At 36.4% G+C, this 26,529-nt stretch overlaps 1 protein-coding gene across 1 annotated transcript; it reads right to left on the minus strand.

The window, feature by feature from the left end:
• Positions 1-9,741: 9,741 nt before the first annotated feature.
• Positions 9,742-13,715, minus strand: LOC113704218 (cytochrome b-c1 complex subunit 7-like). The gene is made up of 4 exons (XM_027225965.2): positions 13,529-13,715; positions 13,275-13,432; positions 10,199-10,246; positions 9,742-10,049 (listed from the first exon to the last, which is right to left on the minus strand). The coding sequence occupies exons 1-4, from the start codon at positions 13,620-13,622 to the stop codon at positions 9,981-9,983; spliced, it is 369 nt and encodes a 122-aa protein (XP_027081766.1). The 5' UTR covers positions 13,623-13,715; the 3' UTR covers positions 9,742-9,980.
• Positions 13,716-26,529: the final 12,814 nt, after the last annotated feature.

Genomic DNA, 26,529 nt, shown 5'->3' on the forward strand with positions numbered 1-26,529 from the left:
AAAATAGAAGATAGATAGTGCATGATGACGGATGACTAATAGTGCATGATGACGGAGGACTAAAAAGGCAGTAACAAACTTTAAAAGAAGAATGGGACGCAGGCCACGTGATTTGCACAGGAGTTGGAGGACGAAAGACCAGCAAGAACCAAGATCCATTCCCACTTTATATAAAGTTGTTCTTTATATACAATACTTCCAAAGTTAATAAAAAGGCTGACGCGATGTAGAGTGACCTGAACGATACGCAACATGTGCAGAGCAACGTGGCTTTTCTGGTTCTGTAATGTAAACAAAAGGAAAGTTAATTATAGTAAACGTCATGAAGTTTTGGTGGAGTTTGTGAGAACCCATAAACGTCATCAGAAGACACCAACAACAAAATCCAAACCAATTCCAGTCAAAACAGACAATTACTATCGCAGTTCGCACATTCTGTTCACCAAAAATAGCAACAGTAAAAAACGACATAACTCACTCTATACTACTCCAAATGCCCTGAAATTTTGCAGGCACTTCAAACTCATCAATACCTACAACTTTCATGTTTTGAGCAAAGTCCAATTCGGCCTCTAACCCTATGATCTAAAACCGGACAGAATTAGGGGTTTTGAAACCCTAACATCTCACATTTCATTCCTTACTATCTCGTCCATGTACAGTCGGGCCAACTTGTCCATGGAATATTTCATATTCACCGGCAAGAAATGGGCCGACTTGATTAAGCGATCAACGATCACCCAAACGGCATCGTGTCCTCTTTGCGTCCTCAGTAAACCGGAAACGAAGTCCATTGTGATATTTTCCCACTTCCACTCGGGTATCTCCAAGGGTTGTAACAGACCCGATGGTTTTTTATGTTCTGCTTTCACCTGCTGGCAAATGAGACACTTTTGCACGTACCGGGCAATTTCCCTCTTCATGTTGTCCCACCAATAGGTTCCTTTCAGGTCCTGATACATCTTGCTGCTACCCGGATGGATTGTATACTTGGACCGATGAGCTTCCTCCAAAATCTCCATTTTTAACGACTCCTCCTTCGGTACCACTATTCGGTTTCGATATTTCAAAATACCCTCAGGACTCAAATTGAAGTCCGTTGTTTCTCCATTCTCCACTTTCTCTCTCCACTTCTTTACCATCAAATCTTCGTTTTGCCCCTCTTTAATACGTTCCAGTAGAGTGGAGGTCACCCTAACATTGCTAAATAGCACCTTATGGCTCCCAAGACAGGGTCTCCACTCACAGACGGTCTCTAATAAACCCCATTCTTTAATCATCAACCCTGCTACTTGCACCTTACGACTCAAGGTATCAGCTACCACATTTGCCTTTCCCGGATGGTAGTTGATTGTGCAGTCGTAATCCTCCAAAAATTTCATCCATCGCCGTTGTCTCATATTTAGTTCCTTCTGGGAGAAAAGGTACCTAAGACTCTTATGATCCGAGTACACTTCAAAGGTCACCCCGTATAGGTAATGCCTCCACTTTTTCAGAGCAAACACAACCGCGGCTAGTTCCAGATCGTGGGTCGGGTAATTCTACTCATGAAGCTTCAACTTCCTAGAGGCAAAAGAAATTACATTACGGTTCTGCATCAAAACACACCCTAGGCCTTCTCGCGACGCATCTGCGTACACCGCGAACCCGTCCACTCCATTTGGCAAGACCAATACTGGAGCCGTGGTCAATCTTCTCTTTAATTCCTGAAAACTTATTTCGCACCGGCCGTTCCAAACAAACCGACCATGCTTCTTCGTCAAATCAGTTAAAGGTCCTGCTGGTTTGGAGAAATCTTTAATGAAACGGCGGTAGTACCCAGCTAGACCTAGAAAGCTACGAATTTCCGTGGGATTTTCGGGTCTCTTCCAATTTGTCACAGCCTCTACCTTTGCCGGGTCCACCGAAATACCTTCGTGGGAGATCACGTGCCCTAGAAATGCTACTTTCTCCAGCCAAAACTCGCATTTACTAAACTTGGCGTACAACTGATGTTCCCTTAACGTCTGCAACACCACTCGCAAATGCTCTTCATGCTCCTCGCGTGTCTTAGAGTAGACCAAAATGTCATCAATGAACACAACGATAAATCGGTCTAGATAGGGTTTGAAAACCCTATGCATTAGATCCATAAAAGCGGCGGGAGCATTGGTCAGTCCAAAAGGCATAACGGCAAACTCGAAATGCCCATATCTCGAGTTGAAAGTAGTTTTCGATATATCCTCCTTTCTAATCAACAACTGATAATATCCTTGTCGAAGATCCAACTTGGAGAAGACCACTGCACCTTGCAGCTGGTCGAACAACTCGTCGATGTGGGGCAGTGGATATTTATTCTTGATCGTAACATTGTTCAAGTCTCGGTAATCAATACACATCCTCAAGGTTCCGTCCTTTTTCTTCACAAACAGAACAGGAGCTCCCCAAGGAGACCCACTCTCATGAATGAATCCCCGCTCCAAAAGATCTTGTAATTGCAACTTAAGTTCCTTAAGTTCCGCAGGCGCCATTCGGTAAGGGATTTTTGAGATAGGTGCAGTTCCAGGTAACAAATCTATTTGGAATTCTATCTCCCTTTCTGGAGGTAAAGCGACTAACTCATCAGGAAATACATCTGGAAACTCCCTCACTACGGCCACGTCCTCCACTTTTAACTTATCCGTAGGGGTGTTAATAAAAAAGGCCAAAAATCCTTGCGCCCCTCTACTTATCAGTTTCCTAGCTCGAATGCCCGAAATCAAAGCAGATGAGGCTAACCTACCCCTTATATCTAGCCTTAAGGTTGCCTCGCCAGGAATGCGAAATTCCACCACCTTCGTTTTACAATCCAGTTGGGCGTTATATTTGGCTAGCCAGTCCATACCCAAAATCACATCATACCCCTTAATGGACAAGCTAATCAGGTCCCCTAAAAACCTCCTTTCACCTACCCATACATCGCAATCCCTATAAACCATACTAGTCACCAAACGTTGATTTCCCGTAGGTGTACTGACTTCTAGATCATAAGGTAAACTAGCAGGTTTTATATCGATGCCACACATGAAATCAGGGTTAACAAACGAATGAGTGGCACCAGGATCAATTAAAACTTTGGCAAAACGGTGGAAAATAGGGATCGTACCTTCTACGACCTCCGAAGACTCTGGAACCTGATGGGGCTCTAAGGAGTAAACCCAAGCTGAAACTTTCGGTTTGGACCCATCTCCCTTCACTAGTCCAGTATTGGTCCTCGGCGGGGGTTGGTTTCCCTTTCCATCTTGTTTCAGAACTGGGCAAGTAACCAATTGGTGGTCCGCGCTTCCACATCGCAGACATTTACCTTGTTTCCTCCAGCAATTATCTTCGGTGTGGTTTGGCTTCCCGCAATGCCCGCAGGGACCGCGAGGTGCTGAAGCCGATCCACTCTGAGTGTTTCCCCTCGGTCCTCGCCCAGCTTGGCCACTCCTGAATGGAGTCCCTCTACCTGCTCCAGATTGTCGACCACCACCCGTTCCTCGTCCAAATTTAGCAGGAGTGCTCTTCTCACCCTGTCCAGAACTACTCCCAGGAAAGCCACGCTTCTTTGCCTGGAAGTTCCGGACTTGCACCCGTGCACTTTCAACCCGTTGGGCCTTTTCTACTACCTCACTAAACGCAGTGATTTGAGCCACCGCGAGGTCTTTCTGAATTTCAACATTTAGACCCTGAAGAAAGCGCCTAATCCGTCGTTGCTCAATCATAATTAATTCAGGCGCAAATTTAGACAGGCGGGTGAATTGACTCTCATATTCCGCCACCGTCTGAGCCCCTTGACGAAGCCGAATAAACTCGTCCTCCTTCCTCTCCTGGACCAGAGGAGGGAAAAACTTTGCATTAAACTCTCTAATAAAGTTCACCCAAGTCCTGGGCGTCTGCTCCCGCTCCCATTTCTGGCGAATCACGTTCCACCAGGAACGGGCCGCCCCCTCAAGTTGGAACACGGCAAACGTCACCTGCCGTTCATCAGGGTAGTGTAGGGCAACGACTTCAAACAGCTCAGAGTCGACAAAAGAGTTACGCGGATAACCGAAGAAAGGACTTGGAGTTTGAAGTTGGCGACTACGTATTTCTCAAGATCACACCCTTACAAAGTCTTACTGCGGGCAAAGGAAAGAAACTTCAACCACGGTACGTCGGACCCTACAAGATCCTGCAGAGAGTAGGAGCGGTCGCGTATCGATTGGAACTGCCATCCAGTCTCTCCCGAATCCACGATGTGTTTCACGTCTCGATGCTCAAGAAGTATCATCCCGACCCATCCCATGTTTTACAACCGGAGGAGATTGAAGTAGACGAATCGCTTGCTTACGAAGAGAAACCTGTCCAAGTGCTTGACCGAAAAGTCAAAGAATTCAGAACCAAGCAGATTCCGTTAGTAAAAGTGCTTTGGAGAAACCATGGGATAGAGGAAGCTACTTGGGAAGTGGAGGAAGAGATGCGGAAGAAGTATCCAAACCTGTTTGAGAGTTAAGGTGAGAAATTTCGAGGACGAAATTCTTTTAAGGGGGAGAGAGTGTGAGAACCCATAATTGCCCTAATATTTTCCTAGGATTTTTTCCCTTAAATTTCATGTTTTCTGCATTTTCTGGACTAGGAAATTTTCTTGGTGGATTTTATGGGTAATTATAGTTTTTAGATGATTTTTCTAGCATTGGGTAGTTTTTGAAAAATTACGGATATAGAAAGGAAGTGGGACCCACTAGTGCGAAAAGTTCGGAGAAATTCGGCCAATAAGGTTAAGTTTCGGATACTGTGAAAAATTTATCGGGTGTTAAGAGATTAGTAGAGTGTGTGAAATGATTGATGTGAGAGAGAAAAGAAAGGATATGAATGCATTAATGGTGGTGACAAGTGTCACCAATTCATTTGAGGAGACTTAAGAGTTACTATTCTTGTTTTTGACTATTTTGACTAGTGGTTAATATCTTCAAAAAATCACTAAAATTCACCATTTTTCACCTCTTGTTGGCCGGCCCTCTCAAGCTCAAAGAAGGAAGAAACTTCATCAATTTGCAAGCTTCCATTTGGTTCAATCTTCCAAAAACAAATACCTAAACTAGATTTCACTCTATAAAATTCCTCCCTTGGGTGCTAGTAAGTAGTTTAGTGAAGTTTGTTTGAAAACTTAAGGTGTCCAACATCTTCCTCTCTCTTGTTTACTTGGTAAGTGGTACATGAACACCCTCCTATATCTAATGATGTTGAATTTATGCCTAATGGTGGCTATTGTGTTAGAAATTGTGGATTATTTCATGGTTTGGAATGAATTGGTTGAGTTTTTTATTTTTTGATGAATTTTCTGGTTTCATATGATCTTGATGGTGTGGTTATTTTTGATGGTTGGTAATAAGGGGCTTTGACTCTAGTAGGTGTGAATTGTTGATAAATGCAATCAATTTTGGGTTTGGAATGAAATGTGAGATGTTAGGGTTTCAAAACCCCTAATTCTGTCCGGTTTTAGATCATAGGGTTAGAGGCCGAATTGGACTTCGCTCAAAACATGAAAGTTGTAGGTATTGATGAGTTTGAAGTGCCTGCAAAATTTCAGGGCATTTGGAGTAGTATAGAGTGAGTTATGCCTTTTTTACTGTTTCTGTTTTTGGTGAACAGAATGTGCGAACTGCGATAGTAATTGTCTGTTTTGACTGGAATTGGTTTGGATTTTGTTGTTGGTGTCTTCTGATGAAATGTAGCTTGATGTCTTAGCTTTCATATGCCTTTGGAATCAATGCATTTGGACCTGTATAGACTGACTTGGACTGATTACAGTTTTGTGTGATTTGGGAACCTGCAATTACGGTTCTGGCTTGGTTTTCTGCATTTTTGACCTAGTTGTGCTAGGATTTGGACTGAGAGGCCTTCTACATTGTTGTAGCCCTGTCTTTTAGCTTCGTGATGGTGGGTCTTACGCCCTCATTCGATAAGCGTAGCGCATTTTGTGTCATTACCGCATTAGGAGGCGAAAACTGTTTTTGTTGTTGGATCGAATGAATTCCCTTTGCTGAAATTTCTGGTTTGCTATTATGCTTGTTTATGCATATGAAACCCTATTGGGTTATAATTGGCTTGGCTTTATGACTCGTTATCGAGTCTTATGGTATTTGTTTATATATTCTAGGGCGTGACGTTAGTGCAAGACGTACTAGGGACGACGGTGCATGAAACCTCACTTGCTTCATTGGTGAGTATACTACTCACTTGGATTGTCTAATGTGGCTTTGCTATATGTTAATGTGATGCCTTGATGGCTTGTTTGGCTATTGGAAATGGTTAGGGTGAGGGTGTACTTGACCGCCCTCATTCCTTTTCTTTTGTGCATGACTGCTTACCGTTTCACTGTATTACTGCACTGTTATATTGAGTTAATGGATTCCATTCATGGAAATTGTTTGGGTGTCGGTTGGACGAGTATCCAACGGCCCTACTGTATTACTGAGCTCGACCCCGTTGGTAATCAATTGAATCGAGCCAGCGAGGGTTTGGTCGTGAAAATTGACTAGCCACGGGGACTGAAATGGGAATCTTGTGGTAATGAGACCCTTGGTTCCGGTGTACTCGAATATCACCTAAAGTTACTGCTTGGAGTGCGGGCCCGGTTGGGGTATGATGGGTGGAAGGAATGGAAGTGAAGAGAGGTCTACGGTTTGGTACTTTTAACATTGACGGAGGGTCAATGAAGTTGGATCAAGAATGTAAGCGTGGAAATGGGCTCTTGAGAGCCGACCGTATCCTTTTACCGAATTGTTATGCTCCTTATTTGAATACTTGCAATGAACGATTATGCTTAAATGATCTCGGTTGATTGTGTGATAGTTGCTCACTGAGCTTTAGCTCACACCATTCCATTTGTTTTCCTTACAGGAAAATGATCACTTTTGGAAGTTGGTTGCCAAATTGAGCCATGTATATGCCTATTTTGAGTCGCTCTTGCATGAAACCCTAATGTGTATTGGGTTCGACTTTTGATTGGCAATCCAAACATGTGTATTTATGATAAAGAGCTTTTGACATGCCAATGTGGTTGTAAATGTTGAATTTCAATGTATATATGCTTGGTTGATGTTTGGTCGACTTTCGGAACGATTCAGCTTTCAACGGTAAAAGAAAAATTTTTGATGGAAAGGCACTGGACTGAATCTGGCCAGGAATCCGGCCAGAAACTGGCCGGATTGTCGGCCGGATTGCTTGGGAAAATTTTGAATCCGTGAAGTTGCTCTCTGGACAGTATCCGGCCAAAAATCCGGCCGCTAATCCGGCCGGATTCTAACTGCCCGTAGTCCTGGCGAGAGTTGGACAGGCAGTCCGCTAACCCCTTTGGTTCGCCTTAGGGGAAGGTGGGGCTGTCACAGAGTTGCACTTTGCCTCTCACAATTATAGTAAGCGTCATGAAGTTAATTATAGTAAACGTAATGTATTTTCAATTAAGCACTTTGGCCCTGTTTCATTTTTTTTTTATCAAATACCTAGCCTAGTCTAGCCTAAGGGGAAGAGGAGGGGGTTCGATGTGAGTACAGACTCCATCGATGAAAATCAATTAAGACCGCCACAAATTGTGACAAATTTGTGGGAGGCAGGGATTGAACCCCTGACCTCCAGCATCACCTTTAATGGTGATGACCACTGGACCAAATGGCCAGTGGCTTATACGTAGGTATTCCAATACCTAGTTATTGGAATAATGTTGTTTCCTCTTTGGACTCACTATACTTTCTGGAAATCAAAATTTAGTAAACTAATACATTTTTATTGTGTAAATTACTAAGGCAACCACATTTTCATAAAATGACAAACATAACCTTTGTTTATAAATTAGTGATGTAATATTTTTTGGATTAATCATTACACTAATAGCGTGCATTAGTGCATTGAGATACATTTTACATCATCCAAACTTGAATCTGAGTTCCACATTTTGTACACATTGCATGGGTAAACCCACTAGTTTATATATATAAATAATGTAGAAAATATTTACCCATATATTTTTAAATAAATCTTTTATACACCGTTAGTATAAACCCATTTTACACTAATGGTTCAATATTATGTGCCAACTCATTAATGAAGTTGCATAACGCGTTGGGTAAGTAATTTAAGCTTCTTTCATTAATGAAAAATATAAGTTTTTTTTTTTCTTTTTTGTAAGCGGGAGGTCTTGAAAAATATGTTATTTGGATAGGGGATATACGTGAAATAAAAAAGTGATTGAAAATATATTTATGATACAAATAGATAAATTTTCAAAATATTAAATTACATAGAAATTAATTAAATAGAGTTTAATACAAATAAAAAATCAACAGTTTAATACAAATTAGAGTTTTATCTCAACTAAAACTATGAAAACTCATGAAACTGAAGAATCAATTTCGAGAAAAACTGACAGGTCTATCCATCCATTGCCTTTGTTTTCATGCTTTTGCTTGCTAAATGTATATTTACTTTTCCACTTTCTGCAATCTCTTCCCACTTATCTTGCATGGTGATTTGAAGTGAAAATCACTTATCCTAATTCAAATCTCAAAATTCATGCCTTTGTAAATCCCCAAATTTTTCTTTCTCTACATCTAGTTACAGAGATGTATGTCTTTCCACAGCTTGAAGAGAAAGTTTCTTTTCCCTATGTGATCCATGATTTCATGCCTCTCTAGATCCAAAAATTTTTCCTAAAATTTTCTTAGTTTACATTAGTTCCTCCATATTGATTAAAAAAATCTTTTAGCCTTATTTCAATTACAAAATGATGATGGTTGACATCTATTGGTGGTTTGGAGAATGCAAGAGTCAAATAGAAGATGCAGACGCCGGAAGGTGAGAAATTAGAAGAGAAGAACATATCTTTTGTAGAATTATTGGTGAAATATATAAGGTTTACTTCAAGGATTAGTTTAGTAAAATAAAATGATTTTGATAAAATAGTAAACTTGCTACAACATTTATCTAAAGTTAGTTAGTTTACACTGACGGTGTATATACAATTTATTCCATATTTTTTAGCATTATATACTTGGAAGACTAAATTCAAAAATCTTCTCACTATATATGACTAAACTGAAATCTTTAATCCAAATTGAGATTTTGTGTTAGGAACCAAATTAATACTTTGAGAGTATTTCAAAGGACCAAACTGAAACTTTTCCAATTTGGAATTGAAAAGGGAAATGGAATGATGGATTGAAAAGGGTGAAGGGAATTTGATGGAATGATGGATCAATTCCTCCTAATTTGGTCGGGAATCATGAATGGCCAAATTTTAAGACATAATTCCAATATTTCAATTTCCATTGCACCAGACCAAGCACATAGTATTGGAATTATTATAATTCCAGGTATCAAAACCCCTCAACCAAGCAGCTCCTAAATGAAATTTACCATAACCAAACTGGGCCAGTTTATTTTATTTAATAGTCATATTATGTAGGTTCCAGACTTTTATTAATATAGGATAGAGAACCCGATTTCCAGTTTGCGAATTTTTTCTTTTTAATACCACCTATGAATCAGTAGTAAATGTGTTTGGATTGCTAAATTATCCCAAATAATATTTCACTTGTATCATAAACATATTTTCTAATCCACCTTTTTATATTTCTAATTATTTTTTATTTCGCATACATCACATCATAAAAAATGCTACTCTAATTTTTCCAAGTATATTTCAAGTAATACACTATCCAAACACTTTGCTGTGTCGTTTAGTTTCTAGTGGTTGATAATGCCTTTACCACAGAAATGTTAGAAACTACTTCACCATTTTGTGGAATTGTCCATGAAATAATACAACACGCCAAAACAAAATAAGAAAAGCATAGGCGTTATGTAATTCCACATCAATCACTGACAGGGAATACAGATTCCAAATCTTTATAACACTTCCAGAAGACGTACAGAAAGCAGCGTGATTAGCATTTCCTGCTAAGTCAAGCTTTTCAACAGAACGAGCAAAGATATTGCCGTGGTCACGGTAAAGTGCGCTGATAAAGGGGCTGAGCACCAAGAGCTTCACGTTCTGCTCTCTCCCTCTTTACCTATTCAATGTATAAGGTGTGTTAGTCCACGAGTACTAATAAAGTTCATTGCAAATTTAACTGAAACGAAAGGAAAGCTTAGAACCAAAGGGCAAATAGCAGACAAAACAAGGTAAGGTGTAATAGCATGCAAAATAAAAATCACTTACAAGGGCTAGCATTTCCTGCAGATAGCTTCTAAATGGTGTCTGCTGTACCTGTAAGAAATTGAGAAAGATTTAACGATCAAAAGAGCACCATTCAATGAAAGAGATTTAGATCGATAATGGTGAATACAGAGAAGAAGATGCTTAAAATCCATGATCCAACTAAACATATGAAATATGAAATAAGAATTTACACATAAAATCATGATAATTAAAATCCACCATCCGACCAAACATATGATATATGAATGAACTAATAATTTACACAAAAAATCATGCTTGTACCTCAGATTTCCAGAGAAAACCAAATGAAGTTGAGCAAAAATGAAAAAGCTTATCCAAAACTTTTATGTTTGTAGAATTCTTACTAATGGAACAGCAACAATTACTGTCAATCAGGCCTTATCAACAGGGCTCAGAGCCAAACTAAGATCACACATAATCTAATAATCTTGGCACAGTAAGTACTTATATCAAGTTTGACTTAGATCAGAGCTTTTCCCCTGACAATTTCACTATGATAACCATATAATATTTTACATTTGATTGGTAGAACGTATGCAATTAGAGATCGCCCAATTTTCAAAACATAACCCCAGGATAAGGCTCAAAGTTAAACAAGCCTAAAAGCCCATATAAAATATGCCAGTGCTGATATCAGTCCCAGCCTTAACTTTAGTAGGCAAATTTTCCGTCTGAAAGAAAACTTAAAATTGCACTAACATTTGATCATGCTCATAAGAGACTTACAAAATAGGCATAATCCAGACACGTGACAGTTAAATTTTGACCTGTAATCATTGGCACAGATGACCTATCCTGAATCACTCTATGTAGACACTATTTTAGAAGTCCATTATCATGAGGCTCCTTTTCCCAAATCCTGGCCTGAACTTAGTTTCTCACCTTGCGCGACATACCACAACAATCTTACATGTGAGAACTCTTTTGTAAGCCACTAGACGTAGCCTCAATACAACTGAAACACTTGACTCAAGATAGCTATCCATAAACAGACCCGTATAGTATCCCAGAATGATGACAGAATTAGAAATGCCGTATACCACAATCATCTGTTCTTTCATCAGCCTGAATTAATTTGTGACCCTAAAGCTCATAAGACACTCATCGTAAATTTGGAACTCTTTTTGCATGTCTGTTGATGTAGCTTTTATAGACTTGACACACTTGAAAGGCACATCATTGCTATACTAATCTGTCCTAAAACAGCAAAAATAGAGCTTATGTTTTCAGAGAAATATGCCATATTTCAGCTCATAGTAAAAACCAAACTTATCCTACTCTCGCAAAAAGTATTAATGCTCAAACTCAAATCAGAAAATTGTATGCGCTTGAGGCTAAGGGGGCTAGTACAACTACCCTTTTTAATCAGTTTCCTTTCACTCTGACTACATAAAAATGTATTAGAACAAGCAAAAACTCCTTACAAAAGATTGATACTTAAAAGAACTAGCAGTAATATTAAAATGCCATGATCATAAACCAAAGAGATAATTAGAATACAGTTTAAAAGAGCTGTTAAAAAAGGAACTAGTTATAATAAGACTCCCAATTATCCAGGCAACTAGTGTTTTCAGGCATTTTTAATAGCAGATGTTCAGCAATCGTCCATCCAACTTGCCTGCTAACAGATCTGAGGTAGTATCTTCTCTTCATCTGTCTAAATTTTGCAAAATGGCCACACAATAAAAATCAAAAAAGTGCATCTACCTGATGAACAAGAAAATAATTGACCAAAAACTAGACCCTACGTCGTGATGGATCCAAATGAAAATAATAAGTTGACAAAGAAGTCTTATCAGGTGGTGTTGAACCCTAAATTGCTAACAGAAAACTGAAGATGTCTTCTCTAATGCCAAAGCAATCAAGTGCCTACATGCTATCCAGACAACAGCCAAGTTCATTTATTGATGCAAACCGCCAAGTTCATGAGAACTAGTAAAATCCACATAAGGTAAGAGAATATCTTAGTCCAAGATCATTTATTTATCTTAGTCCAAGTTCATGAGAACTAGTAAAATCCACGTAAGGTAAAAGAATATCTTAGTCCAAGTTCATTTATTTATGAAGACAGATGGTGGACTCCAAATGTTTGCAGTGCAACTTCAATTTAACAAGCCCTTAGACACGAAAGGACCAAGTGCAATTTCCTCCTTTTGTTCTTTTACTACACCATACTCATCCATATACATTCAACTGAGGCACTGCAAACTTAAAAAGATACAAAGAGTACCAAAGCTGCTAATTCTACTAAATATAATCTAATTAAACTCTCTACCAAAGAAGAGTTAGAAGAACATGACAAAACCAGCATAAGAAATGCCTTGCTATAATTGCTTCAAGTCTTCATTTTCTCTGAGAACTTAGATGTTCACTTTCGACCTGTCTTTTACCATCCTGAGACAAAATGACCTAAACGTTACAAGAAAAGTGAATGAAATGATCAAGGGTAGATGTACAAACATGAATGGTCAACAGAAAAAAAAAAAATCTCCTAGAGGGATGCGCGAACCAAAACACCTCATTTCATTTTTCCTTCATTAGGTTTATAAAGTGCCTACTTTCCACTTGCCACCTAGATTTCACACATTGCACCATAGAACAGCTAAACTTCCTTGACTGTCCCACCAAATTTTTTTTTCTAAAGATTATATTGCTTGCATCATAAATTTGTTTTTCAATCACCTTTTTATCTTATATACATCAAGTCATAAAAAGTGCTATAGTAATTGTTTCAAATAATATTTCAAATAATCTCCTATCCAAACACACTATCATCTACTCCTAGCTAAAATATCTTTCCTTCATGATTGTCATCACCGGTTAGCTAAACAACAAATTACATCGAGTCGTCAATACAATAACTAATAAAACTCATAACCAAAAGTTAAAAGCATTAATCAGATAGTTCTAACATATTAATATAAGTAATCATACCTACTTATTAACCATCTAATCACCAGATTCTAAGACCAAATTGTTATCGAAATAGGCAAAATTATGCTAGCGTTAATACACGGGAAATACACACAAAGGATTTAATAAATATAATAAAAACCTGGAGATCTTCAGGGAGATACTGATGCTTCAGGGAGAGGTCCATAGCGCGTTTGAGGCGTTGATTTCTAGCGTCAACGATAGGTCTCGGAAGACGATTCAGAGCTTCCTTGATGTCCAGATCGTACATCGGATCATACAAATCATCGTATCGAAGCCCTAGATGATAGAAAAAAGAAAAATTATCATAAAAATAGCACAAAAAAAGATGAAATTTTAGGATTGGAAATAAAAAGGAAAAAGAAACAGATTTACCATATTTCCGAAGACGGCGGTCAAGAGCTTTCTTGTGGATAGCGGCGAGAGGATTCCTCTTTGGGTCTACCAGCCACCGTGCGAGCGACGCCATTGTCTCCTTTCTCCCTTCCTTTCTCTCTCTAGAACTGAAATTCTCTCTCTATTTCTCGAAGCTTCTGTTTTCTTTCTCTGGTTCAGTTCTCCAGCTATCCGGTAATCATTTAAGGATAATTTCAGCTTTAGTGCCTTAAGTTCGTAATTAGTATGACTTCGGTCTCTCACATTTAAGCTTTAGTACATTAAGACCCTTCAGAATTCAGATTCGCCGCTCATCTTGTCAAGACTACTACAATTAAATTGTGTGATACACCGAGTTTGTTTGGACATAAGTTTATTTGGATGATTTATTTGAGATAATTACTGTAACACCTTTTGTGATGTGATGATATATGTGAGATAAAAAGGTAATTGGGAAGATAAAAAGGTGATTGAAATTTGTGAAACAAATTATTTTATCTGAAATCATGTCAATCCAAACAAACCCACTAACATTAGTGGTAATTTCAGAAACATCCCCTAAGATTTCTAATATTTTCATTGACGTCCTCTAAGGTTCTCAAAATTGCATTGACCTTCCTTGATAGAAATTGGACCCCATTGCTGACATCATGAATGCCAAAATTACCAATATGTCTTATGAAGTTGGGGTTTATTACTATTGTTTGGTTGGAGAAAAAGGCATCTAAAGTAGTTAATTAAACTTAATAGCAATAACACAAATTTGATGGCTAATGCATGAATTAAACATGGATTAGTGAGGAAGGTGCCAATTGAGCTGCAATATTGGCGCCATTTTTGTACTTGCTATGATTTGACAAGGAGATGGAATCACTTATGCGACATTCTAACCATATAAAGTGCAAGGAAAGAAATATATACAAGAGAAGAAATAGAGTAAAAAAAAAAGAACAAAAATTTGGAGGAAATTGTATTAAACCAGTGCGCCTAATATGCATTGGATTAGCAGCAACAAAGTGAAGAATTTTGTTGTTCTAAAATAGTTGCAACCATAGCAGTATTGGTACGAATTTCTTTCTTACTTTGACTTTCCTTTACTGGTGTTGCTTGATCAGCCATCGCACCTCTGATTGTTGCCTAAGTCTTGATATTGAACATTCAATTTGTTTGTTAAGTGAATTTTTGAGTTGATCATTTACACTTAACTCAAGCCATTGCATATTATGTGTGTTAACTGAAATTTTGAGTTAATCATAATGTTGAAATCTCGTGCTATACACATAGTGTGAAGATTGGTTGATCACAATGATTCTTATATTAATGAAAGTTGAGTAGCATGTTGCTAAGTTATCACTCCAAAAGTTGCAGCAAAGAATGATAATAGTTTGAAGGTGTAGAGGTAGTTAAGCTGCTTTTATATACTATTGCTACTGAAACAAAAAATTGGCCGTTGCAATTTCTGCCAAATAATTGTTACAAGGCAAATCTGGTGCTTACAAGTTTTTGTATTGCACTTACACCCCCTCAACTTTAGGAAGCATTCTAATCATTTAATTTTCTTTCAATCTTCTACTAATACAAGGAATAAAAGGGCATCCATGGAATAAAAATATCTTCTCACACATGAAAATAATATTGTAATATGATTTGGACTGCATTGTTACCAAAAACTCAAAAGCAAGGGAGGTCAGTGAAATTTTGAGAACCTCAGGCGATGTTAGTGATTTGTCAAAAATCTCAAGGAATGTTTCTGTAATTATCCCTTAACATTACTACACGCACTTGGCGCTGTCATTGTATATACACAGTGTAGGAAAGATTAATTTAAAATAAAAAAGGTGTGTTAGTTTAAATGCATCCAAAGGACCAAATATGCAGGGCCATGTTTGTGCATTCAGGTACAGAATTGAGTGTAGGGCTATTGTATAAAGAATTGAGTGCATTCAGGTAAATGTGTCTACATATAGTCGTTACCAATATGCACTTGTTTATCAATTAAATGTATATCTAATTGATCCAGAATCACCCCTTGTTAAGTGCCTTTCTTTTTATAGGAAAAAATTTGGATAGATTCTGTTTCGATCATTGTCACGGATCAGAATAGGCCTAATAAAATTACAGGTTACTTATAAGGGTTCATACAAATCGCCTATCAACATAGTCTAATAAGGTTCAAACACACAATATTCTGTAAGAAAGCAATCCGTCCTTACTAATTGAATGGATGTATTGTGGCGTGAAGTGTTTATAATGTTGTGACAAATATTTTTCATAGGAACAAATTGTTTGTCTTGTAAAAGCCTCTTGCAGAATCTTTTTTGCCTCTTTTATTGTCTTATTCTTTTTCGTACTAAACTTTTGATGCGATTCTAGAGAAATAATTACGAGTGAATGTAAGAGGATAGGAACATAGACTTAGAAATAAAATTTGATCGAACTTTGGATGAAATTTGGGGCCCTTTGGATGGCGAGTTTTTTATGTGTTTGTATAAAATTTTATTATAACTTAATGTAGAAATTGTAGAAAAACTTGTGTATTTAAGCGTTTGGAGAAAAAAAATTTTCTTTTTTCTTTTTTCTTTCCTTTTCTTTTTCCTTACCTTTTCTTCTTCCCTTCCTACTCCCTCCCTATTACTAGCCACCAGTCACTAACACCACCACCTCACCCCTTTTTCTCCTCTCTCCTCCTACCTTCCCTCTTCTCACCCCTCCTCCTCCTCCTTCTTCCCCCTCTCTCTAGTCGCACAATCGGAGAGGGAGGGGAAGAGGGATGGAGTTGAGGAAAGAGAGATGGGGGAGGAGAAGGAGGGGAAGGGAGAGAGGAGAGTAGGAGGAGGAGAAGGGGGAGAGAGAGAAGAAAGAAAAAAAAAGAACTTGTATGTTTTTGGATATTTTGAAATGTGCATGTTAAAAATTTTTGGGTGTTTTTAAAGGGTTATTATAAACAAAATTGTCAAAAAAAAAAAACTTGTGTACTAAAAACATGACAAAATCTTGAGTGCCAAACTTGTCCTTAGTTTTTCTTCTTTTTTTTTGGATTTACTATTGGGTTATTATCACTTTATCCTTTTAAAACTTGGTGTCATTATCAATTTTCCCCTTAACGTTATCTTTTAGTCACTTATCTCCAAGACTAAGAGTCAAACTTAACGGAGTTTGTTAATTAAAGCGAAAAGACATGTTTAGCTTTTCAAATTATTATCACCTTACCCCCATAAACGGTAGTCTCATTATCAATTTACCCTTTAGAGTAATTTTTTAGACAATTTATCCCATCATTAAAACAACTTAGGAAGTTAAAAAATTTTAGAAAAAAGTACCCTACTCTTTGTATAACAAAAACAATAAAAAATTTAAAGTCGTTCATCTCCTTTTTAGTATCAAGAAAAAGAAGTCAAAACATTAATCTCTTTCTTCTTGGTAATCTTATTAATATTGAAAAAAAATAGAAAGATGGAGAGGGGGAGGGGAGAGAGAGAAAGAGAGAGAGAGAGAGAGAGAGTTTAATTCCTTGTTTTTAAAATACAAATAAGAAAGAATTAAATATTTTTATTATTTTAAAATTATTTCACTTTTTTGTTTACCACCAAATTCTAATCATAATCTCGACAACCTTAAAGTAATACGATAATGTTAGAATTTTCTTTAATTTCTTTCTTTGCAAAATCTAATTTTCTGTCTTCTTCTTCTTTTCTTTTTTTTTTTCTTTTTTTAGTATTAATAAGTGTGAAAAAATAAATTTGAGAAAATCCTTTTATTTTTATGTTTTTGGATTTCTTAAAGTGAAAAAAGGAAGAATAATCATTCCACTTTTTTATTTTTAATTATATATAAGAAATGGTAAATATATTTAAAATTTTTTGACCATACAAGTTAGATTAACGATGAGGTAAATACCTATAAAATAATGTTAGGAATTAAAACGATTGTATCACCATAATTTAAGGGAATATAGTGATAATAACAATGTAGTAATGCTATAGAATAAAATGATATTTTTGTTCAAAATTTTTTAACATGTTGAGTTGAATTACTTATGAGGGTGATGTGACTAAAAGATAATATTAGGGAGTAAACTGATAGTAGTGATATAGTTTAAGAGGACAAAGTGATAATAACCCTTTACTATTTGAATTAAACTTGGAAGTAATGGAGATGGTCCCAATTCACAGGTTTTTCGCACTTTCCTTCTCCTTTCCCACTCGTTTCATCTAACCAATTTAACTAAAAATTGGGCATTCCGTGCCAATTTACCATGTCGGGAAACATGTATGAATACCATACAAGCAAGCTGTTTGAGGAAAGAGCATCTGTTAAGGCGGTATTTTGAAATTAACCCTTAAGTCAACTTAGCCAAGTTATTTTGAACTTCACCGTGTAGTGTTAGTCTATCTTAACCTTTCTTTCATGCACCACAAGAATGCGATGATTAAGTGATTAACGCTGCCAGCGATTGCGTTTGAGTTTTGCTCCAAAGGATAGAAATGGTAAACAAGCTCTTGTTACCCTCTCTGCTTTCGTAAATTTACGAGACGAAAATGTTACCCATTGGTAGAGCTATTAAACGAATCGAACTGTTCGGTAGCTCGGTTCGTTTTGACACGTTCGTGTTCGTGAAAGACTCGTTCGAAACGTTAAACGAACCGAATTCGAACGAATTTTTTTGTTCAATTAATAATCGAGCAAACACGAGCATGTTCGCGAGTTTTAACGAATGTTCGCGAACATGGGCATAATTATCATTTGACAAATTTTAGGGTTAATTTTATGGCTAGACTTTTATATTTGGAGGGTTTTATTTGTTATTTTTATGTTAATGTTAGTTATATAGTTAATGAATAATAGAATTTAATCACTTAGTACTTTAATTGTTTTTTAGAATGATTAATGATTTGTATGGCATATTTAATGCTTAAAATAATTTGGATTCGAGCATTTCGAACATGTTCACAAACGGCTCGTTTATGTTAAACGAGCCGAATACGAACTCGAATTCGAACATGAACTTTGCTTAACGAACCGAACACGAACACAGGTTTGGAGTTCGAAAATTAACGAACGAACACGAACGTTGTTCGAATCGCTTAATGAACAGAACTCAAACATAAGATACTCGGTTCGATTCGGCTCGTTTACAACTCTACCCATTGGAAAGCTTTTCCAAATAGTTGGAGAAAAGAATAGTCGAGTAGTGAAGGGAATGTTGATAACAAAGGCATTAAAAACATAATTATGTTGTTTAGTGCTTAAATACAATAATGTTGTTAAACTTGGACTGGATTCGACTAAACTATTGGGCCAGGAGTCAATTGATTTGATAGGTCGGGCCGTTCTAAAAAATTCACTGATATCAACATGATATCATAATTATTTTATATTTTTATAAGTTTCAGAAATATTGCAATTAAGTTCTTTATTATATTCAGCCAATCATAAAAATGTTCCAAAAATATTAGATTTGCAATCAAATATACACATAAAATTATATATAAAAGTGTGACTTCATGTCTAAAATACATCAATTCTCCAAAACTATTTGAAAAACTAAATTAAAACAAATCATACCCAATTAGAAATCTTTTTTGTTGGAAATATGGCTTTATAATGCAAGTTGGAATCACTATAATAAATTGACAAGCTGATAGAGATGAAAACTTTTTGATATAGAGATCAATTAAGAAGCCAGTGATTTTAGTATTTGCACTAAGCGGGTGACATTTTCTTATTCCTATTAATAAATGAAAGTTTTACAATTTATGTAACTCAAATTATGTTTAAGGAAATAAGAAAAAAAAGTTTGAGAACCGAGTCAAGTAATTGAACTGAGTTTACTGGTTTAACCAATTTTTAACGATTTTAATTGGTTTTTTTTTTTTCATCAAAGCGGTTTTGTACAACTAACGAGTTCATGAAGAACGTCGATTCATGGTCAAATCGGTCAGACTGACCAGTCCAATCCAAATCAAACAACACTGCTTAACTATTGATAAAAACTTTCTTTTTCACCGTTGTGTCTAAAAATCAACGTCTTGTTCATCAAGTGTTAATTGCATGCAATATTTTGGGTATATTCTTCTTGATGACGCCATGATGGAATTAAGTATGTGATTGATTTATTTGTTTATACGATGCAATTAGACTTCATTTTCTTCACATTAAGATGATGATGAATTAACATACTAGTGTCTACTTACATGAAATCCCATCCCTCCATACCCTGATTCATGCAGTTTATATCCATGTAATTAACTTGTTCATCAAACATATGTGCTAACGTTTTTCTCCAATACCTTCTAAAGTGGATCGAATGGAGTCTAATTGCCTCCTTATCATTGTAAAAAAGAAAAAGTCAAATCCGAGGTAAAAATAACTTTTTGAAAATACTCCTTAGTAGTTACTTGCTAGTCCAAAATTCAAAACCTGATGGACTCTTTTAATTCCCCCAAAGCCATTTACGCACTATCCATAATTATAAAATTTAATATCTATACTATATATAAAGTTTGAGACTCCTTAGGGTGCGAGTCATTTTGTGTTTTGCTATTTTTCCTCTTATCATAAAGGGGGTCTTAATATTCTGCCAAAGAAAAAAAATTACCATAATTTCCTATCTGTCCAAAGTTTTACGTTTTAAAATCTCCAAGTTCATCCACAACCCTTCCATGTTTATTCATTCTGTTTTACAGCCTCCAAAAATCAAACATGCTAGCCACTATTTTTCTATTTCCTTTCTTCATTTTTGTTTTCCTACTTTTTTAATTACCTTAGCACATAACTTCTTTTCCTTTTAATATTTCAGTTTTAAAGAAAAATAATTTTTACAAATATTGTTAATTTTATTACTTGAATTTGCCTTGAGCACTAGCTACATTTATAGCCTCATCAGGCTTTGATGGTAGGGAAAAGATTGGTCCATTTACCAAGTCCCATGTAACCCTAGTAGCTGATACATACATATATTTATTTTTGTTTTTCTGAGGCAAGTGATAGATCTATCATCTACGAAGATTTTTATCTCTGATGGAGGTGCAATGGTGGACTGCTCACTTGAAAGCTGAATCATTTGCTACTAAACTCAAACTGCTGGTTCTTTCTGCTACTATTTGGCAGCTATGGTAGGAGAGGAACAGCAGAATTTTCAAACAAGCCAACAAGACTAATGTTCAACTTATTGCAGCGATTGCGAAGATCATATAGTTATCTTGTGCTCCTTGTGAAAGTGCTCCAAGAACTAGGGAAAATCTGAAACCGGTGCTTGAATAGGGACTGGACCACAGGTGTTTGATGAACTAGATAGGACTATAATGTATACTATATACCCATAGTCATATGCAAATTCCTGAGCATATACCATATAGCAATAGGATCGATGACATGAGAGTAGATAGGAGTTTTACTGTAATAGGTTGAGGACATATTGTATAGTTTCTAACAGAATCAATAAAAGCTCCTATTTAAAAAAAAGAAGATTTTTAACTCAATGTTAGGGAAGCAGCATGGCTGGATCCTCTCAAGCGAGCATAGAGCGGAGGTACTTCACTTGTCATTCGGTGAACATGTCGGAGCTCTTCACTATTGCCGTTTGCATTACAGAAATTTCGATTTGGTACTGGACTCGTTGATGAATTCTGCAAATTTGTCATGGCGGGATGGAATTTTTTACAGATGATATATTGTTCAACTGTGGTTTTTTTTTTTTATGTAAGATATTGGATGAACTATTACAGGCTCGTGGATTGTTTTCTGAAATTCGATGGATCCGGGCACAGACATGACTCGGGCCATAAGATATTGGATGAATTACTACTGGCTCGTGTATTGTTGTTTGAAATTCGATGGATCTGAGGTTAGACATGACTCGGGCCAGATATACTAGAGTGATAGTTTGGGAGCGGATTCTCTACCGGCAATAGGGGAGGGGGCAGTCATTTCCAAGTACATACACTCGATCGATTCGGATAGTTTCTTTCTCATAGTTCCACTAAACATTGAAGTTTGAAATTTTTTTTTTTGTAAATCATAGTTTAATAATTTTGAAAGAAATAAAATTTGATAGGATGGCTTGTGCAAAAGATGGATCATCTCTGTTTTGACAAGTTTGTGTGATGTCATCGTAGTAATTTTTTTGCTTGTTTTTTGTGGTATGATGCAAAATGATTTAAGATTTGTGGTATGATGCTTTACGATTGCAAGACGGCTTCATCAAAATTGTCAAAACTAAAATGGCTGCCTATTTTTCCCTAAAGCTGCAGATTTGGTCTACACCATGAGCATGAAGGGGGGATATGTTCTTTTTTTTTGGGCTGGAATAGCCAGTGTTTCATTTACCATGCCACTGTATTATTGTACTGGAAGAAGTCTTAAGTTTAACGAAAGATCTGGTGAATCATTTTCTTGCATCAATTCTATGTTGAATGGATCAATGATCTAATCTTGTGTACCTCTAGTTATAACTTTTGTAGGAAACATGAAGCACAATTGGGCTTCCTTGTTCGCTGTTCGAGGTGCATCCATCCTTAACTGCACACGCCTGTTGTTGCAACTTCCAGTTATGCTTCATGGTGAAGAGCATTTCGTGTTGCACAATATTTGTCAATGAGTTAAATCACATCAAAAAATTCAAGTGCTAAAGGCTATAAAATTGTGGCCTTCATAGTAACTTTTCTGTCCTGTAATCAGTACTCAGATTTTTCTGAGAGACTGGAATGCCATTGCATTTGCAGTTTCACTATTTCAAAATTTTTCTTGATAAAATCTTCTGGCAGTCATGAACTTGGATTGTTACTGGTGCAGCTTGGCTTCCCTATTTGTTATCGATTCCAGAATCAGAGAACATTGCAGAAGCTTTTGAATCTTGACCATGAGATGTGTGAAAACTGTCTTTTACGATTTTGGTAATTGATCAACACATAAAGCCCGTAAACATTCGAAAAAAAAATAAAATTGACCAGAAAATGACTGAAATTTCTGACCTAAGTCCTACAACAGGAATTTTAACAGCCTATTGAATTGAGTGATTAGTTTGTCACAAGGATTGGATTCAAGTTTCAGTCTCATCTGAGTCAGTTGCGGAAGCATTCAAACCTTTCTCACTTTCAGCAGCATTCTTTTTCTACGCTATTATTCTTTTAGACTCTGTTGGCTTGCAATTTTATGTTCTGTATCTTGCATGCAGGAGCATAAGCTGTTATGCATTCATTTTTCAGTTGTAGAGGCAAGAAAAGTTCGAAGTTATTAGGTGCATTTAGTCCTTTTACTCTTGGGAGCCACTTTTCTCATACTTGAGATTCAGAAGTAGACTGTGGAGTAGAATAAAATCCCCCATGATGGTAGAAGCATTTGCTTTAACCAGATTGCCAACTTTTTTCTGGTAACTTTCCGAATTGATACAGCTAAGTAGCAACCTGCAATTATTTGTTGAATTGAGCTTGTTATGTTAGATAAAGTGTAACTTCCCGTTTGGATTGCTATATTTTGGAGTTTTTATAAAAAAAAATATATTATAGCGATTTGATACATGTGATCTAAAATGCTGATTGAAAAATATATTCACGAAAAGCGTAGAAATTTTTTGGATTGGGATTGCTATATTTTGGAGTTTTTGTAGAAAAATATACTGTAACAATTTGATACATGTGACTTGAAAAGCTGATTGAAAAATATATTCACGAAAAGTATAGAAAATTTTTTAGGGAAAATTGCTTTCGAAACAAGGCTGAATCAAAATAATTGCTTGTCTATCATTGGGTTGGCTCCAAATACCTCAAATATGCCTAGTTACTCCGGATTGACCAATCCTGCAACCCAATGATGGGTAGGGGAATTGCCCGTTGCGCCAGATAGTTTCTGGGGTCCTTTTGTACTCGACATTTAGACAGAAGCAGGAATTCTTGGCGCCCTCTTGTTCTCCCCACCTACCAAGCAAAATCATTTCCATTCTTTGTTTTTTCAAAATAACAAAGTTAAAAAAAAACTACGTAATTCATTATGGTTTTTATGTTATCTATTTAGTGTTTTTAGGCACACGAAAAACAAAGGTGGATCCTCTATATATTAAACCTTTAAAATTATCATATACCCCTGAAACTGTACTCTAATACTTTAGCCAAAAAAAAAAAAGGCACCAAATAGATAAACCCTCTTGTTTCTTTACTGGATTTTTCTCAATTACATGAGAAGAAAAAATAAGAGGATTCGTGTGGCTAAAAATAAAAGAGAATTCGCGAGAAAATTTGTGATATCTACTGATAGTATATACACTATTACTTTTGAATATATGTCCCTTATACAAAAAATGATATTCAAATTTAAATTGAAACTAAGTGCTTGCATTCAAGGGTGAAACAGTATATACAAGATTAATCCAATTGAAAATATCCTTTTTTGCCCAAGTTTCCAATGCAAAGACCAGAAATCTCTAACAATGTTCACAGAAATTACATTTTGAGTATTCAACCAACTAAAGCGTGCTATTCTACTCTTAAAAAAAAGAGTACATCTAATAGTCATATCTTCTTCCTTCTATGAGTAACAAAATGAAATCAATTGCTCCACCTTTTACCTTTTCTGCCCCATGTTTCTCTAAAGGGTTTTTTAAGGGTGCCTAATAGTCACTTGTTAGCACACTTAAATCCGATATAACCTATCATGCATATCCATAAACTAATCATTAATACCCTCCCATATATTTATATATTTTCCTAATTTGACTTCACTTTTCTAAAAATTTAACACTTAAAGTACATTTTAATGAATGTCCAATAAGGTGTTAGACAGACAGTCTCTAAATCTTTTTTTGATAATTTCCCATGTATCTCTAAACCTTTTTGGATGAATAAGCCAATAAGCTATAACTTGATCTTTCATCAATCAGTCTCTACTAAATGTATGTATTTTCACCAACTCCAAAATTTATCCAATATAATTAATACTCAGTGGTGGACAAAAATACCCTTATGTATTATTCTGATTATTTTGTAGATTAAGAGCCAAAATCTACGAAACGGTTTCGGTTGTGTTGTTTAGTTAGCTTAATAGCCAATTTATGATGAAAGATTGTTCGATAGTCAAAAGTCGACGTGAAGAATAGGTTAATGGCCACCTAGATATTTTGCCCTCCAATTTGTGGGGTCTAAATTTATCACAAAACTACATGTTTTGCAATCTACTTCGGCAGCATTATCTGCTTCCCCCCTACCCCCAAAAAAAAATTTTTTTTGCCTTTTTTTTTAATGAAGTAGATAGTCATCACTCTCAAAAACAATAAAAAAAAAAAGACTCGAATCAATCACATACATCTGTTATTTGAGGGGTCCTTAAGGAACAGCATGACCACATTATCGTCCATCTTAATTGGCCCAGAAAGATGAATTCTACATTTCACTAATTTGCAACTTTTTGACAGAAAGCATGAATCAGGACCGGACAGTTACAGAACTCACATGCATGCAAAATGAGGTTGTGCCATTTGGGCTCTCAAAAACTCAAAAAGTGATGACAAAATCTAACAACTTTCTCAAGAATAATCATGTTGTCTTTCACTTCAAGAGGTTTAGATATCCAGCAAATCTGTAAAACAAGGAACATGAAATCAGCATTGGAAGCTTTTCAGGTTATTAGAGCATAATCAGGATTTCTCTTTCTGTTTTCTAACCTTTTTTTTCTTCTGTAATTGTAAGTATTTGTTCAAGTGTAAGTTACATAGACCTCCTCAGATGTCAATAGATATTAAATACCACCAGAACTTCTTGTTACTTTTACAAAACATGTTAAAGTTTCTTTTTAGTTAAATGAAACATCAAAGATGTCTTTTGTTCCTCAATTCCTAAAAACGTGAGTCTTCCACTCAATAAATTAATAATCTAACTCTGTCAAGCAACTATTACTATAATTATTATCGATAAATCCTTTTTTTTTTTGGGTTTAGTGATGTGCCCATAAATTTCTACAGCAGATTGCAGTTCAAGCTCCCAGAAGCAGACTTTCTACTTAGCTGACTGATCATGAATAGTACTATACTTAATGGGATGGCTTCTGCAAACGACTTTTTTTCTTTTTTCTTTGGCTGGGAAGTTTGTCAGTTTGTGTGATGTATATATGTTTTTATGCTATTTTGAAGTCTTGAGCAACAAAGTTAAACTTCGTGCTGCCTCAAGGATTACGGGACTCCGGGCGGTGCCCTGATGTAGTTGCGTGCAATTCGATCCGATTGCTATACAATAACTGGATTGAATCGCACAAGACACGACAACACCGGCATCCAGTCCAAGATTACGATAGGGCATCATCAAAATCGCATTAAGGGAAATGCTGGCGTTGCTTTTAAAGCCTCGGATTTGTTATGTAGCACAAGCAATTTTCGTTGGAAAAGCTAGTGTTTCATTTTATATACTTCTTGCAAATTTTTATTGTTATCCAAGTATCCAATTACATTATTGTTGTACTCGAGGAAGTTTTTAAGTGTAATAAAAGATCTTATCAATTGTTTTCTTGCATTAATGATCTCATTTTGTGCACCTACAACTAAAAATGGATATATGTTGGAACTCATGAGTAAGAACTAGTGTTAGGAACCATGTAGTGCATAAATGAATTTTTTTTTTTGGTTGACATGGGAATCCGCAACTACTACCTCAAAGTGCGTACTGGATAAATCTCACTCCGTGTAATAGTCCGTCAATCACACGGAATGGTAAGACGCATTAAGCAAATCCTGTGCGATGGGCAGATATTCCGGGAAAGATTCGAATCGGGTTGGCAGCCCATCTCGACCAAATCAAGCGACACATAAATGAAGTTTGTTTTCATTTAAATTCCAACTTACTGTAGCAATATGATGAATATAGCAAAAAGATTATTGAAAAGTGTGTCGAGAGAATTATTTCCGGTATCTCAATAATCTCTATTCTCTTGTTATTCTGGGTTGACCCTGGCCTTCAAGCCTAAGAGCAACCCTATGATCGGGAGGACAGCTGCCCATTGCACCAGATAGTTTGTCTTGC

Source organism: Coffea arabica, chromosome 8e (genome assembly GCF_036785885.1).
Source record: "Coffea arabica cultivar ET-39 chromosome 8e, Coffea Arabica ET-39 HiFi, whole genome shotgun sequence".
Classification (NCBI taxonomy): Eukaryota; Viridiplantae; Streptophyta; class Magnoliopsida; order Gentianales; family Rubiaceae; genus Coffea; species Coffea arabica.

Bases quoted from the DNA above. Each gene is read 5' to 3' on its own strand.
- LOC113704218 (XM_027225965.2), bottom strand. From the start codon at position 13,622: ATGGCGTCGCTCGCACGGTGGCTGGTAGACCCAAAGAGGAATCCTCTC. The intron at 10,247-13,274 runs GTTTTTATTATA...AATTTCTTACAG, and splicing joins ATCTCCCTGAAGATCTCCAG to GTACAGCAGACACCATTTAG. The intron at 10,050-10,198 runs GTAAGTGATTTT...TACATTGAATAG, and splicing joins TGCAGGAAATGCTAGCCCTT to GTAAAGAGGGAGAGAGCAGA.